This window comes from Colletes latitarsis, chromosome 2 (assembly GCF_051014445.1).
Source record: "Colletes latitarsis isolate SP2378_abdomen chromosome 2, iyColLati1, whole genome shotgun sequence".
Classification (NCBI taxonomy): Eukaryota; Metazoa; Arthropoda; class Insecta; order Hymenoptera; family Colletidae; genus Colletes; species Colletes latitarsis.
The window spans coordinates 21,666,995-21,682,751 of NC_135135.1; the positions used below are offsets into that span (position 1 = coordinate 21,666,995).

General features: G+C 32.2%; 4 protein-coding genes across 8 annotated transcripts; 1 reads left to right on the forward strand and 3 right to left on the reverse strand.

Annotated features, from left to right (window-relative positions):
• Positions 1-1,267: 1,267 nt before the first annotated feature.
• On the reverse strand, positions 1,268-5,137 carry LOC143351511 (ribokinase). Of its 4 annotated transcripts, XM_076783074.1 has the most exons (9): positions 4,683-5,137; positions 4,454-4,573; positions 4,070-4,153; positions 3,481-3,613; positions 3,206-3,332; positions 2,876-3,037; positions 2,708-2,799; positions 2,253-2,441; positions 1,268-1,610 (listed from the first exon to the last, which is right to left on the reverse strand). In XM_076783074.1, the coding sequence occupies exons 3-9, from the start codon at positions 4,117-4,119 to the stop codon at positions 1,425-1,427; spliced, it is 939 nt and encodes a 312-aa protein (XP_076639189.1). In that variant the 5' UTR covers positions 4,120-4,153; positions 4,454-4,573; positions 4,683-5,137; the 3' UTR covers positions 1,268-1,424. The 4 variants fall into 4 exon arrangements, with proteins under 4 accessions (XP_076639189.1, XP_076639188.1, XP_076639190.1 ...); XM_076783073.1 differs by having other exon boundaries at positions 4,454-5,137; XM_076783075.1 differs by lacking the exon at positions 4,070-4,153 and having other exon boundaries at positions 4,454-5,134.
• A 95-nt stretch (positions 5,138-5,232) lies between these two features.
• Positions 5,233-6,937, reverse strand: LOC143348392 (uncharacterized). The gene is made up of 4 exons (XM_076778550.1): positions 6,924-6,937; positions 6,269-6,394; positions 6,173-6,176; positions 5,233-5,865 (listed from the first exon to the last, which is right to left on the reverse strand). Exons 1-4 carry the CDS (start codon positions 6,935-6,937, stop codon positions 5,707-5,709), a joined length of 303 nt encoding a protein of 100 aa, XP_076634665.1. The 3' UTR covers positions 5,233-5,706.
• Positions 6,938-7,265: 328 nt separating this feature from the next.
• Positions 7,266-15,284, forward strand: LOC143351506 (uncharacterized). Of its 2 annotated transcripts, none has more exons than XM_076783059.1 (7): positions 7,266-7,882; positions 8,389-12,538; positions 12,701-12,870; positions 12,967-13,142; positions 13,225-13,435; positions 13,568-13,711; positions 14,876-15,284. In XM_076783059.1, exons 2-7 carry the CDS (start codon positions 8,437-8,439, stop codon positions 15,026-15,028), a joined length of 4,956 nt encoding a protein of 1,651 aa, XP_076639174.1. In that variant the 5' UTR covers positions 7,266-7,882; positions 8,389-8,436; the 3' UTR covers positions 15,029-15,284. The 2 variants fall into 2 exon arrangements, with proteins under 2 accessions (XP_076639174.1, XP_076639175.1); XM_076783060.1 differs by lacking the exon at positions 7,266-7,882 and adding an exon at positions 7,889-8,015 and having other exon boundaries at positions 14,876-15,039.
• Positions 13,746-14,690, reverse strand: LOC143351513 (uncharacterized). The gene is made up of 5 exons (XM_076783079.1): positions 14,563-14,690; positions 14,274-14,462; positions 14,065-14,214; positions 14,008-14,023; positions 13,746-13,914 (listed from the first exon to the last, which is right to left on the reverse strand). The coding sequence occupies exons 1-5, from the start codon at positions 14,668-14,670 to the stop codon at positions 13,892-13,894; spliced, it is 486 nt and encodes a 161-aa protein (XP_076639194.1). The 5' UTR covers positions 14,671-14,690; the 3' UTR covers positions 13,746-13,891.
• Positions 15,285-15,757: the final 473 nt, after the last annotated feature.

Genomic DNA, 15,757 nt, shown 5'->3' on the forward strand with positions numbered 1-15,757 from the left:
TAAACTTTGTCGTCCTTTCTTTTCTATCTTCGTACGCGATAGAAAGTTCTGACCAAATTGTTTTATGATACGATATTTAAATCGTGCGATGTTATTCAAATCGTCGTGATTAGCGGCCTCCTCATTTGCATGGTGACATTTCTTGTTGTCGGTGGAAATGCCTGTACTCGCGTCTACGGTTTATGAAACGATGCTGTTTTTAAAAACAAGTAATCGAAAACAGAAATGACGAACGAAGTTAAAGACGATCCAAACACGTGGAATTGTATCGTTTAATTCTACGCGTTTGGATTGCACTTTAACTCAAAATCAAACGTTATTAATAGTCATCTACCCGAGCAGTGGTAAACATGATTGTAATATATTGGTGTTTAGTAAAAACAAAAAACAACGAAAAGTAGTAAATAATAAAAATTATCGCACCTTAAAAATCATTGGAAATAAGAAATTCTTAAAGGTACCACGCTAGGTACCAAAATTAAGGGATCGTCGATCTTTGAACTTTGTGAAAAAAAATCGTACAGAGGCGTACCTTTGCTCGTTTTAAAAGGCAAGGCCCCCACTTTTTAGACCTCGGGTTGAAATTTTACGGAGACGCTTCTCTGCCTCGTTGCTTGCGAAAATTATAATCACTATCATACTTTTCCATCTTCGTTCAGGATCCGAGACTCAAGACCACACTGATGCCGATCAGTGATGACGCTTAAATCAACGCAATCAAACGCATAAAATACTGATTAAATCTGCTAATTTGCATCGGAATATTTTCGTTCCAGTACAAATTCGTTAAGTTGCACGAAATACATATACAAGACGATACTTAAAAAACCTTTACAGAAAGCGGCCATGAATTTTGATGGCGTTTATTCTCTGTTTTCAAGGAAGATAACGATTCGGACGTCACTGGGATTTATTCGAAATTCTCAACAAAAACGAACTTTTGATCAATCGTAACCAAAAACACCACGTCTGAATACAATTTACGGTTGTTTGTGGACTCGCTTTCGAAACGATTCTCCTTTTTCTTTATTTTTGTGCGTCACGTGTGAAAATAGTCGCTTTTGATGAAGATGTAAATTTCAAATGTCGGTTATCGCTTGTAGGAAACGAATTTCTGTTAAATGAAATAGGGACGATCCCGAGTTATTTCTAAACAAAATCACGCGGACCCTTTGATCTTTTCGGGATCATAGTCGACGGATAACCATTTCCATTTAAACGGAACATTTGGAAATTAAATAAATTTCAAGTTCAAACTTTCCTAAAACGTGTTTATTAAAAATTTGGGAAGCGATGATGACAGATTTAAAAAGAAGAAACCGGGTAACGAAGCGTAACAAATAAAGACGCGCGAACGTTACCACAAAATAACAACTACACGAGCAAAGGATGCAATCGTGCGTCGATCGCAACAACAATTTTTATTAGCTTTCTTCGATAAACAAGTCCGGCGATAGGCTGCTCCTGGTCGGAAAGCTCGAGTGTGTGCCGAATTTCAAAACGGATTCTGTAGCAACCACGCAGGCTCTTCGGATGCATTCGGCCATTGGAAGACCTGGATGATACACTTTAAAGTACGCAAGAGCACCCAAAAATGCGTCTCCAGCTCCCTATGCATATACAGTCTAGTATTAGCAATCGATGACCTATAGTTTCTTGAATCATAAATTTGTTAGCAATTAATTTAAATACTCATTGCGAGCAACTTGAAAAACTTAGAGGTAAAAACAGTGATCAATTGTGTATCGCTAAAGTAAGACTCCTTGGATGGAAAAGCTTCGGGATAAGATGAAATAAACAAACATATTGGAGTATTTAATTTAGCAAACATGTGAGATTATTTGGAACCGCGCTTAACACGTTCGAGACAGATCGTTACAAGACAATTCCCAGCAAACGACAACATTTTTCTAGTTCATTTCTGAGCCACATACTGCGTCATCGGCTGAAAGAGTAAGATATTCCGCTCATATGAGTCATCGGTCTCGAATGCGTTAAGTGCAAGAGGAAATGAGTAGCGGTGGATCACCCCGCCGCATGCCTCGAACCTTAGTTACGAATTTTTATAAATAACAATCGATAAATACTATTTGGAATAACTAATTATTTTTATGGAACAACTTAAAAAACAATTCCTTCAACTATTTACCCAAAAAAATACATTTTTCGACAATTATTTTACAATTACGAAACACGAAAGTTTATAAAAATTCGTCTGAAATTTTTTTACGCATTGAACAACGTGAACGTACTGTTGTATCTACGGCCTCAACTGGCCTGGTAGGAACAAACGTAAGAGTTCTATTTTCCTGAGACGCGAACGCCGCTCCCAATTCTCCCAGAGTTAAGATCACCGTATTGCAACCCTTATCCAAGAGCTTCTCCACAGCCTCTTGCACGTTTGACACTCCCAGACACTGCACTCCGGTCATAACTTCGGCCTGTAAACGTGCGTTAAACACATCCATTTAACCAATTCGGCGCTAAAATTTGTATGCTTGGCACGCGCCATGCGCGGAAATCTCAAAATGATATTTCTCGAGCATGTTTGCCGAACACCCATAGATGCACCGATTGACTGGTCGCTTATAAACGTCAGCAACATCAGAAGTGTAAAAATATTAATATGTGGGAGTCAAATATTTTGGCATTTACAAAAAGTCCGTTGACGGTGAGATGCAAGGATACTGTTCGGGAATCAGCGTACCTCGTTCTGGTTGACGCAGAATATATCGCACAGAGACAGTATTTCGGAGTCAACATTCTCCATGGCAGGCGCCCCGTTCACGATCGACAGACCTATCGCATTACATTTCATATACACAGCTTTATCGTTATCGAATGAAAGAACTAGACGTTACCAGACGCAACTAACCGTGGCCTTTATGTAGCTTTAAAGCGTACAGAGTACTTTCTAGAGGCGTCTCGAATTGACACAATAAAACGGCAGCGCCTTTAACAACCTCTGCTGCGGTATCCACGTGTTCGGGACTCAACGACGCGTTTGATCCTAACACGACTACTATGTTATTCTCGCCTAAAAATGGATATCGTGCAGAGGATTTTTTTAACTCTTATTTTATGCGTAACTTGACAAAACTAACAACATTAAGTTGTCAAGATAATACGATCTAGATACTACTCTTTGAAACTGAACACATTACGAAATAGTGTTCATACTATCTGAATAAATGTCATTACCTACCATTATCAGCAACTGTAATATGTGCTATTCCACTGTGTTGGTCTTCTTGTATTTGAATGTGAGAAATGTCTATGTTTTCCTTTTTAAATATTTTTAAATACTCTTGCGCATAAGTATCAGAACCTAACTGTATTAAAGAACTGTTAAAATGGTCTAGCAGACAATTTTTTAATAAAAAAGAAAATTATTATGCTCTATAAGAGAATAAATTTAAGTTAAAAATAAAATAAATAATTCAGTTCTATAAGAGAATAAATAAAACTAGAAAACCATACTGAAGCAACCATTGCTGTAGAGGCACCAAGCTTGGCAGCGACCATACATTGGTTTGCACCTTTGCCACCATACTTTATTTCATATTTACTACCAATTATGGTCTCACCAGGTTTTGGTAAACGAGGAGAAAAGCTAAAACATAAACATATCTTAATCACAGTGAAAGAAATTATTTCCATTTGAATATGTATCTATTAAAAAATATGTGTAACTTGTATTTTATATTCTCCTTATACTACATGCATATTTTTCTGGTATTTTATATAAGAAATGATATTAAATAATTTTATGTTAGTCTATGCAAATGTCAGAAGAATTTTATTTTAATTACTAAAAAACTATTGTTTCTTTCATTTGCTAACTATTATTAATTAACAAATTATTACAAGAGAGAAAAAAAGAAACATAAAATAATATTTTACCTTTGTCTCAAAATATTCAAGGTAAATATCTTACCTAACAACTAAAAGCAAAACATATGTTGCCTAACAATTATTATTAGATAAAAGTAAATTGATTAGATACATTTTTCTGCAAATTTTAAAACAAATATTTCTCCTACTTAGAGTATATACTATTTTCACTCACCAAGTAAAATCAATCATACACGAACCAACAATAACGATTTTCGCAGGCATTTTTTAATGTTAAATATAAGCACTATCCAGATTGCTTTAATTAAAAACTCTTGAAAGGTTGTGTAACTAATATAAGTGTTATAATGAAACTATTTACCGTAACGGAAAAATTGAGAAGACAGTCTGAGTGAAATGATTATAACGTATCTGTTCTTATCAAAATTATCACATGGTGCAATAAAACCAACAACTGATAAATAATTTGTTTACTACGAATCTAACCTAACTAAAATTTATATTTGACTATGAATATATTTTAGCTTTGAGTAATGAAATAGTTTCAGAATAGCACAGAAAAAAAACAATAATGTACAGTATTAATGTTAAAAAACACCTTTTATTTTCAGTCACTTTATTTTCAAGTTACACATTATATTGCACCACAAAACAGTTGTATTATCATAACGTAGTACGTGTATCGTAAAAAACATAATTAACTTTTGTACTTCAAAACCTGCAATCATATATTCAATTATACAAAATATAAAAAAAGTTATAAGTAAAAAAAAAGCAACTTATAATCGACATATAACCACAAATCAAATACAGACTAGACGTTTTACCTTACGGAAAAGGCGTTACGCAAACTGAAATACCGACTTCATAAAATATGGTTTTGGGTGGTTTTGGTACGTCCTCTTCTTTTAAAAACGGTCACTTTATGAACTATATTCGACTGATCCATCGAAATCGGTAAAATTAGTAAAGACAGAACATTCGTCTCCTTAAGGCTAATTCACACTATGGGAAATACTAACATTTCTTTTATTAATACTGCCGCAGATGAGATACAAGTAAAATATATTCAAACTAATTTTAAAGAAAAATCGACAGGGGATAGGTCAAGAAATTTTTCGGCGAAATTAAAAAATTTCAAATCATTCTGAAAAAATTATTTTTGGTTGCGGAGGTTAATTGCAATCAATTTTGGTGAATATTTAGGAATAAATTCCTTACCGAAAATATAATGTATGGCCAGAAATGTTTCCCTAAAATTTCGTGCCTATATTTAAAATGTCGTAACTCCTGAACGGATTGGAGGACTTTAATGTACCAAAATGCAAACAACGAGTATTTTGGTAAAGAATAGTTAGAAATTCTAAAAATGTTGGAAAAGTAGTTTCTTAACCCCGTAAAGTAAGAAAACCCCCATAAAAATGGTCCAATTTTAAACGACCATAACTCCTATGATAATGAATGTATTTCATTTTTTCCTACCTCTTAGAATTTCCTTGATCTCCATTGTTTGGCATATAGTATTATTCCTCTTGAATGAAATAAATATATCTTCGATTGTATAAAAATATAATTTTATCAAATGTAGTACAATTATTTAGCAAAACATAAATCTAATAATACTAAATAATATCACAATAGGAGTAATATATTATTATTATTAATTAATGATATAAGCACCAAATATTTTACGTTCTAGGCAAGTGAATTACTATTGGGTGGCAAAACAACTAGTGAGGCATTAAGGGCTGGTCTCGTTACACGAATTCTGTGGCCTGATAGATTTCAAGTTGAATTATTACCAACTTCAAAAGCTATGAGCAAACAATCTTTACAGGTATATGTTCCATATTATAATTTCTTGAATGGAAGATAGTAAGCTTTGTAAGCAGGACCAGAATAAAGCAATTCTTGAACATTCTCCATACTTCTATTTTTATAAATGCACAAATAATTTTCTGGACTAGTGCATCTGTGTACATCTGTGTCATGGGTATTGCATATTCTTTTCTATATTAAAAAATAAGAATAGTAGAATCTATTAGAATATATATGAAATTAGAATTAAAATACTTGTATGATTATTAATATTGGAGGTATACCTTGATACACTTAAATGTTTGTATAATCAAATCATTTTCTTCATATATATATATATATATATATGCTTAGAGTCTCCAATAATGTGATTGTGGACAGATACAACTTCACATTACATTACATGGTATTTAATAAGAATTATTCTTATTGCTCTTACTGTACACTTTAACAGCTTCATGTTTATAAGTACATAAATTCATCTTTGTTCTTGGAGTACAAAACTGGAAGAAGCAAAGTTTTACTTTACAAATTTTAGAATACACTTTGTATTTTGGCATACCTCTATATATATGATTTATGTTTCATCAATTACCATAGACATTCTTTTCCATTAGAACAACGACACAGTCTTTCGGTTAAACTAGATACCCAAAATCTATTGTGTATTACATTACATGCTTCGTTAATTTCACATTCATGTAAATCACTTTCTCCATACCTAACCCAAACCTAATCCCAAAATTACCACCCTGCCAGTGCTACAAATAGTATATTAAAAAACAGAAACAAAAGAGATAAAAGAAAATAAAAAACTTTCTAACATTATCACACAGTCAAATAAGAGAGAAACTAAATTTTAAATAAGAAAAAGAAAGAACAATTCGAAAATAAATGTGGAAGAATCATTAAGAAACCCCATTAGAAAATAACATTTGCCCTTATTCTTCCCATTTTAATTTATTACATTTTTCAAAAGAAGACCGATTGTAAATGCCGTCTAAATAAAGGCTGTCAGGAGTTTCGTTTCGAAGAATGTTAAAAGCTTTATTGATATAGTGCATGAACATTTCCAATGGGCGAGTTGTTTCGGACAAAACGGCATTGTATCTCTCACCTAAGTCCAACGTTAAAATTAGGTTGTTAATAATATCAGCGTAACGCCCATGCGTTAAATTGACGTAAAGGCCGTTTTCGGGAAAACGTAAGTGTTCACCAATAATGTTGTGGCGAGGCATACCGCGAAGTACTTTTGCAGCCTCATCTCGACATTCCTCGTCAAAAAATTTAATACGGCGTACGAGAGACAAATTCTCGAGTAAAAAACGAACAGGAACGTACTCTTCAAATTCGTAAATGCAATGACAATCAGTCCAAGGATGATAAGACATGGCAGAATTAAATCGGAACGAAACTTTAAAACAAATTGTAACCGGAACAGGATCGGAAGTCACGCCGAGTACATGAATGTTTCCCCCACTCTTGCAACTAGAATGAGGGAGAAGACCGCAGTCTCTACTTGCTGCTATAGAATAGCACCATCTAACATTTTAACTATGCAACATTAGGAACTTGACAAGCAGAAGAAAAGGAAAATGCGTTTGGCCGTACATAATGTATTCCTCATTGAATGGAAATGAATATATCTTCGATTGTATTGAAATATAATTTTATCAACTATAGTACAATTATTTATTAAAACAATAATCTAAACGAGAAAGTAATATTTGTCAAGCGTTTCTTTCTTCATTTTATGTGATGAGTTATCAAATTTTAGTAGTAATGTTATCCACATAAAAAGACCAATGACAATGCTGCTTAATTAATTACACTTACTGATCGTAGTTATCAATAGTTGGATTTTCCTTTCATAGCATAGAATGTACGACGCGATTTAAATTTATATCGAAATTTCAGATTTTACATGATATATTTACATACTTATTTACTGAAACTCTGAAGAAAAGTATATACAAGTATACTTGTTACATTGATGACAGTAGTGCATACGTCTGATTTCAGTCTTGTAAACATTGTGTTGTGATTTAAGGAAATAATTGTTTTACCGTGTGAATTACATTAATTTGTATGATTTACCAAAAGTATTTGATTAATGGAGATTTTCTGTAATAAAAGAATTTTTCTAAAGCTTGAATAATATGTGATTATCACTTAAATCTACACAGTATGGACACAGCAGTCCTGGTTGGTAAGTTTCACATTCTACCATTGAAATCATTTTGTGTATTTAACAAAATAATTATTAAATGGTAGAAAACATAAAATAAATGATTCGGATTGAGAAGTTCCAAACAAAAATATATTTGGATAAGCAGATAAAAGTAATTGCTTTCAAATTATTGTACTACGTATCATTTATCGTGGTTTTTTAAGTCGTCGAAACATTAATTCGTTGAAGCATACTGTTATAATTTTGCTTTAAAACTTCATCTCTGTAACGCATTGAAACTTTTTTTTTACGTGAAATCTGTGATGTAATTTTACTTTGTAAAGAAACGAGAAAAGCAGGAATCTCATTTTATGTAATTTATGAATCTTTGTTAGGTTATGGTACATATAAAAAATTGTTTATTTTATCTCTTGTTGAATTTTTTATGACTAGCAAATACATTCTAATAATTATTTATTATTAGGTAACCATTGCTTATAATCTTGTTAACATTAGTGACAATAATAATTATTTTTCATTAACAGGACAGTTTATGGATTCTTAAATAATTGTAATGAATTTGATGCTTTACAATGGAACAAGTAGATGAAGCACAGATTGTTTCTATCCAAACACAACCAACATTAACAGTAGATTTATCCTCTTTGTCAGAGACAGAACCAAATAACGATCATGTAACAAATGTGGTAAACATTTCTGACTCTCAGGAAAGTAGTGGAAATGATTGTACAGACAATGCAGTTAAAACTGTTTTGTCAGTAAATGAATGTGATACAAATAATTCAACTGGGAAAATTGAAGATGAGAATGCAAAAGTAGAGAAGGTTACTGTTGATTTAATTAGTGAGTTGGTTCAAGAGACAGTTGATAATAATATGCAAGAAGCAAGTAATAATGACATAGAAGAGATCATTAACAATAATACACAGGAAACAATTAGTAGCAATACAGAAGAGAGAGTTAATAATAATACACAAGACACAATTAATAATGACACGAAAGAGACATTTAATAATGATACACAAATGACTATTATTAATCATACCCAAACTGATGCTGATCAAGGTGTAAAGAATGATGTGGTAAAAGATGCAAATAATACAGTAGAATTGATTGAAATTAAAGATGACATAATATGCCTAGAAGAGGTATCTTTGAATGAAGGATGTACAAAGCTTTCAAATAATGTTGCAATGCTGAGCACAGATAGTGATAAAGATGAGCAATCTTTTGAAAAAGATATTTGTACAGAAAAAGACACAGACACATCCAATGATACTAACGCTCAGTGTCAAGCATTAATTCAATCGCTTAGCCAGACTTTTGACAGTAAGGATCAATCTTTGCATGTTGCAGATACAGACACAGATTTAAATAAATTGGTTGATGGTGATTCAGAAGTTATGGTAGTAACAGTAGAAACTGTACCTATTAATGATTCAAATGAAACCACAGAACAAAATATTATTGTGACTGTACATGAAAAGGATATTGTGGTAAATTCCAATGAAAATGATTTTCCAATGAAAGGGAAGGCAACTGAAAAAACTGAAATTGAAAATGAAGAATTTAACTTGATAGATTACAGCCAAGAAAGCGATGGAACTATAATAGAAGTAATTTCAACAGAAGTTGTTGATTCAGATATTTCTAAAATGTGTACTCGACGAAACAACAATGAAATCTTCAAACACACCACTTCTAAAATAGATTCTGTAACTTCAACCACTACAGGAGTTGTAGATAACATAACAGTCAATGAAGACAAAATACAAACGAAATATAAAGTTAATGAGAAAAATAATATAAAACAGGTCAAGACTGAAACTTGTAATAGTTCAGATAAGAATAACATGAAAAAACAACTTGTTCATAGTAAAATTATTGCCTCTTCTAAGCATATAAATATTCAGAGAGAAGAAAATGTATCTGTAAAGGAAGTGAATAAAGTGAGTGCAACAGTTAATAAAAGAAGCGTACTACAAGATATTTTTGATGATTGGGGTGATGAAAATGCAGAGGATGAAAGTCAGTCGGTATCTAAAGTACAAGACACAGTGGAAATTGAATTAAAATGCTTATTAGACGATATAAAGACAACTGAAATGGTAGAAGAAGATACAGCAGTATTGATTAAAGAAGATGTGTTAGATGTAAAAGAAGAGGCTGCAACAAATACTGAAGAAGTTGCCAATGTAAATAAAGAAATGCAAATATCAAAAGAACAGACAGATAATAATCAAAGTACAGAAAAGCAAGAAATTTCTATCACGACATTGACTAAAGACCAAATAAATTTGTTAGTATCGCACAATTTTGAGAAATTAGTTAACAGTACAGCACACGAAGCAAACGTATTAAATCAAACATCGTCACAGGCAAACGCGTTAAATCAAACATCATCGCAGGCAAACATATTAAGTCAAATATCGCCGCAGACAAAACTGACGCCCATTGTTAATCGTGGTCGTAATTTGACTAGCCAAATAGCATCGCCAGATGAAGTGAAAGAAGCATTAAAGGAACGACTTCGTGAGAAACAAAAAATTGTAGAAGCGCCGCCTGGACCTGATATATTTTTTGTTAAAAAACTAACTCAAAGATTATCGAGTAAATTAGCAGGTGGCCCAATAAGTTCTTTACCAGCACTTATACCATTGCCTCAGCCTACAACTCAATCTTTTACTCAGTCTGATAAAAAATCAACTGACAATGTAAATACAGAAACGAATAAGGAAAGTAGTTCTGACAATAAAGAGTTATTAGCAATATTAGAAGGTGATGTTGATCCTGATTGGTCAAATTTAAAACCACCGACTTTAACAGAAGAAAGTAAGGATCCGCTAAGCATCGACGAACCTTCTCATAGTACACCGCCAAAACTTGATCCTTTAATTGAACGAGAATTAGCGTTAAAACAGCTCCTGGAATTACCTGTTGCATCAGTTAAAAAAAATGTTGTAAGGAAGAAGAAAACATTTAAACCTGCACCAGGTAAAGCTTCTAAAGACGTAGATACAACATCTGCATCCGAAGTAGAAAAGAAAATTGTTAATATCGACTTAATAGACGATTCTACAGAATCGACTGTAAAAAATACAAGACCTTCCAACTATGAACCATTCTCCGTGGTTATTGAGCAGCACACTCCAGAAAAGAATACAGAATTAAATACAAAAGATGTACGATTGGATGAATCAAGATCAGGTAGAAAACGAAAGCTTACAGAAAAAGCTAGAGAGCACGAACAACTGCAGAGTATCGTAAAACGTCAGAAGGTATACAAAAGTAAAGTTCCATTAAATAAGAAACAGAATCCAACAGATGGGGTGCAAACTATGTCTGACACTAGCCAAACCATTGAGAATCATGTATTTAAAGAGAATACTTCGCCTGCTAGTACTACAAATAGTGAGGCTGATGCTACAATAAAAAAAGAAGAAACAGACAAACAGTCCACGGATGAAACAGACGTAACATTGGATGAAAAACCTGAGAATACATCTTTAAAACGGTCGAAACAGAATCTTAGTAAAAAAGGAGCACAATCGATCCCTAAAAAGAATATTGTAGTGAAAAAAATATTAAAACAAAATTTATCTTCGAATAAGAAAGATGTAGCCTTGAAAGCAAAATTGAATACATCGTCGAAAAAATCTGGATCGAAAATAGCTTCGAAATCGAAACGATCGACGGAAAGTAATTCCGGAGATTCTAAACCAAAGAAAAAAATCATAAATGAAATAGACAGACTGCTTCAAGACGAAGGCGTTGTAAATTTGTTATATGATGTGGAACAACCAGATAAGAAACGATTGATTCCTATCACTAAGTCTCAAGCAAAAGTTATGGATATACAGAAAGTTCAACGCGAACTCAATTTTAGAAAAAAGTTAGTACGAAACGCGGTTCTAAGATTGCGTACTGCAACAGTAGGTGTGTCAAAAGTTTCTCCAAGATCTAAAAGAACTACCATACATTTAAGTGACATTCAAATGGATAAGAAAATTGGGGAACAAATTACGTCGGCAAAGTCAAATATAACACCTGAACCAGAATTTATTTTACCTGCAAAAATAAGGAATGCAGCAGATGCATCTATTATAATCAGGAGACACTCGTCTAGTTCATTTTCCAGTGCATCTGGAAGTCCCAGAGTTAGTGTTGACAGTCTAGAGAAAGCTGATGGAGTTAAAACTGAAGAGGGAGGCTCTCATTCATTGAGATCTATGAAGAGGAGACCTTCACAAGATGAGGGGACTCATATAAAAAAAAATAAAAAGAAAGTTATACAAAAAGTTAATACAGAAATTGATGTAGTTGCTAATGTTGTAGATGATAAAGTGGTTCGTCTCAATAAGAAATCAGATTCAAAGAAAGCTGATAAAAATTCCAAGCAAGTAGATACTACTGTAATAGATGAAACCAGTAGTAATTCAGGTAAAGTTATTACACGGTCAAATGGTACAACTACTGGTAAGGTGACATCAAAAACCAAAAAAACTGCAAAGAGTAAAGTTACATTTGCTAAAACATACGAACCAGATAATAATGAAGAATCTTCTAAGGGAGAAGATGAACTTTCAGCCTGCCTTGCTGAAGCTGCAAACGCTCTTTCAGTAGTTAGTGGTGGAAATCGGTCTGGAAATACAACAGCAAATCGTAAAAATAAAGGTAAAAATAATTATTTAATAATATTAAGAATATTCTGTATATCTTATAAATAGTTTTTATTGCATTGAAAATATTCGTGACAACATATACTTGCGATAAAATATAAGATTAATTGTATTTACAAAAGCAATATGGAGTGTTCAATAAAAGATTGTTTTCCAGTAAATACGAATATCTCTAAGGTATTAGAATTGGATAATAATAAAATAAAAACGGAAACGCGAAGGCAATTCAGTAACAAAGAAATAAGCGTACGACGACACGGCAGACTTGTACAATTAATACTCACTCCGTCATCGTCGACAAAAATAAGAAACGCTCTCACGTTACAGGTAACAAAGTTTTGGAGTAAATCATTTAATAGTTACTATTTTATTATAGATATATGAGTCTTCGTTTATACAGTAGCACATATTTCATATTTCTAGATGATGCAAGAATTCCGTGAAACATTATCGATTCTGAAGAAAGACGACGATTGTAAAGTTGTTCTATTAACATCAACTGGTAGTAGTTTTTGCGAAGGTCTTGAACTTTCAATGTTATTACACACAAATAAAGACGAACGACGAGTTCGAGCCCAAGAAATTGCAGACGCTGTTAAGTATGTAACTATTATTATAAAAAGTATATAATTATTGCATATATTTCATTCATTAAAAAGCTATTTTCTTTTGTCAATTTAGAGACTTTATTCAAAGTCTAGCATCGTTTAATAAACCTATCGTTGCTGGAGTTCAAGGCGCTGCAGTTGGTCTTGGAGTAACAATGTTACCTTTATTTGATCTTGTAATAGCTAGTGATAAAGCAACATTTAGTACCCCGTATGGAAAACTTGGGCAAATTGCCGAAGGTGCTTCTATTTTCACTTTATCACACATATTAGGAACTGCAATTGTAAGTGTAATAAATACGCGTAAAATTCATTAATTTTATTATATATTTTTATACAGAACTGACCATAATAAGAGTAATAGATTATTATTATTATTACTTAATGATATAAGCACCAAATATTTTACGTTCTAGGCAAGTGAATTACTATTGGGTGGCAGAACTTTAACAGCTAGTGAGGCATTAAGGGCTGGTCTCGTTACACGAGTTCTGTGGCCTGATAGATTTCAAGTTGAATTATTACCAACTTTAAAAGCTATGAGCGAACAATCTTCACAGGTATATGTTTCATACTATAATTTCTTAAATGGAAGACAGTAAGCTTTGTAAGCAGGACCAGAATAAAGCAATTCTTGAACATTCTCCATACTTCTATTTTTATAAATGCACAAATGATTTTCTGGACAAATGCATCTGTGATATGTTGAGTATAAATCAGACCGTATATACCCGCAAAAGTCATGGGTATTGCACATTCTTTTCTATATTAAAAAATAAAAATAGTAGAGTTTATTAGAACATATAAGAAATTAGAATTAAAATACTTTTATGAATCATTAATATTGAGGGTATACCTTGATACACTTGAATGTTTGTATAATCAAATCATTTTCTTCGTATATGTATTTTTGGAGTCTCCAATAATGTGATTGTGGACAGATACAGTTTGACGTTACGTTATATGGTATTAAATAAGAATTATTCTTATCGCTTTTACCGTATACTTTGATGGCTTCACGTTTATACGTACATAAATTTATCTCTGTTCTTGGAGTACAAAACTGGAAAAAGCAAAGTTTTATTTTACAAATTTTAGAATACACTTTATATTTTGGCATACCTCCATATATGATTTATTATTAAGTGGAAGGGATAAATTTCCAAGCTGTTTCTTCAATTGCCATGGACATTCTTTTCCATTAGAACAACGACACAGTCTTTCTGTTAAACTAGATACCCAAAATCGATTGTGAATTACGTTACATGCTTCGTTAATTTCACATTCGTGTAAATCACTTTCTCCATTAGTCTGCATTAACATCATATGTTACACATTATTTCTATATACGACATTTCATATTTCTCTCTTACTTATGTTTTTCCTATGTATAACATTTAAATATACTTACACCATCCATATATTTAAAAGTAACATTATTTGATTTGCTACTGATAATTGCATAAGAACTGAAACATGTGGTTATTATAGATAGGAGAAAATAAATCAAGATAAACATTTTAACAATATGGCTGTAATTTTTTGCGATAGTAAATAGCGTTAAATTTATGTCACAAGCAACAATAGAATAGCCCACTTTTACGCTCTCATCCGTTGCGCATATGCGAAACTGTTTAATATTTATAGTATACATCCGGAATTTTTTCCATTTACATATACGTTCAAAACTACTACCGATTCTTTAACTATTAATTTATTTGCAGTCTATGGAAGCTACAAAAGCTTTGCTGCGTCAGAGTTTACGAACAAAATTGGACGCGGCATTAGAATCGGAGACGTATTTGCTGATCCAACATTGGTGTTCTGCAGAATGTCAAACTGCCATAAAGGCTTATATAGATGGAAAAGTCCAGTGAACGTTAAAATGGTAATAATATGTTTTCTCTGTACATTTGGTTTCAATTATAATACTTGTACTTTATATATAGAAAGAAAAATTCATGAGGATAATAAGAACGAATTGGATAATTATTTTGATGGTGTACTACACATATAGTGGTAAAAATTTTATAACGTGTATAGTAATATAGCAAAATGTAAATACATAGTTGTCATTTGTTATATATAATTTGTATATGAAATTGTACAATATATTATTTCTTACTAAAACAATTGTTTTGCAGTTGGTTCTCATATTTGTAACAGCACAAAATAAATATAGCTCAATATTATTCTTCATACGTGTGTTCTTGTACTGTTTAATCTGTATTAATTATTTAACAGTACAAAAGATATAAAACTGTCAACGTGACAAAATAATAATTTGATCAAAGTATTTTTAAAATGGATTTCAATGTTTTGACTTATAAAAAAAAGTTTGTACAGAAAAGTTTGTAAAAAGAGACTTAATAAAAATACAATTCTGTGCTACAGATACCCAACGATTTCAATGGAAATACTAGCGACATATTCCAAGACTACAACTAATATTGTAAAATTGGGTACGAAGAATAGTAACAGGATAATTAATTTTGGAGACATTAAAGTGAGAAAAGAAGTCGTGGCTCTGGTGTGTTATTTTGCATCAATGCACGATTATTTTTAAGATAAGACATAAAATTATTGAATCATTCAATCAGATCGAC

Bases quoted from the DNA above. Each gene is read 5' to 3' on its own strand.
- LOC143351511 (XM_076783074.1), bottom strand. From the start codon at position 4,119: ATGCCTGCGAAAATCGTTATTGTTGGTTCGTGTATGATTGATTTTACT. The intron at 3,614-4,069 runs GTGAGTGAAAAT...TTTATGTTTTAG, and splicing joins TGTATGATTGATTTTACTTG to CTTTTCTCCTCGTTTACCAA. The intron at 1,611-2,252 runs GTACGTTCACGT...GTATATGCATAG, and splicing joins TTGAGGCCGTAGATACAACA to GGAGCTGGAGACGCATTTTT.
- LOC143351506 (XM_076783059.1), top strand. From the start codon at position 8,437: ATGGAACAAGTAGATGAAGCACAGATTGTTTCTATCCAAACACAACCA. The intron at 13,143-13,224 runs GTATGTAACTAT...TTGTCAATTTAG, and splicing joins GAAATTGCAGACGCTGTTAA to AGACTTTATTCAAAGTCTAG. The intron at 13,712-14,875 runs GTATATGTTTCA...ATTTATTTGCAG, and splicing joins TGAGCGAACAATCTTCACAG to TCTATGGAAGCTACAAAAGC.
- LOC143351513 (XM_076783079.1), bottom strand. From the start codon at position 14,670: ATGTTTATCTTGATTTATTTTCTCCTATCTATAATAACCACATGTTTC. The intron at 14,463-14,562 runs GTAAGTATATTT...ATGTTAATGCAG, and splicing joins CTTTTAAATATATGGATGGT to ACTAATGGAGAAAGTGATTT. The intron at 14,215-14,273 runs GTATGCCAAAAT...TGCTTTTTCCAG, and splicing joins ATAATAAATCATATATGGAG to TTTTGTACTCCAAGAACAGA.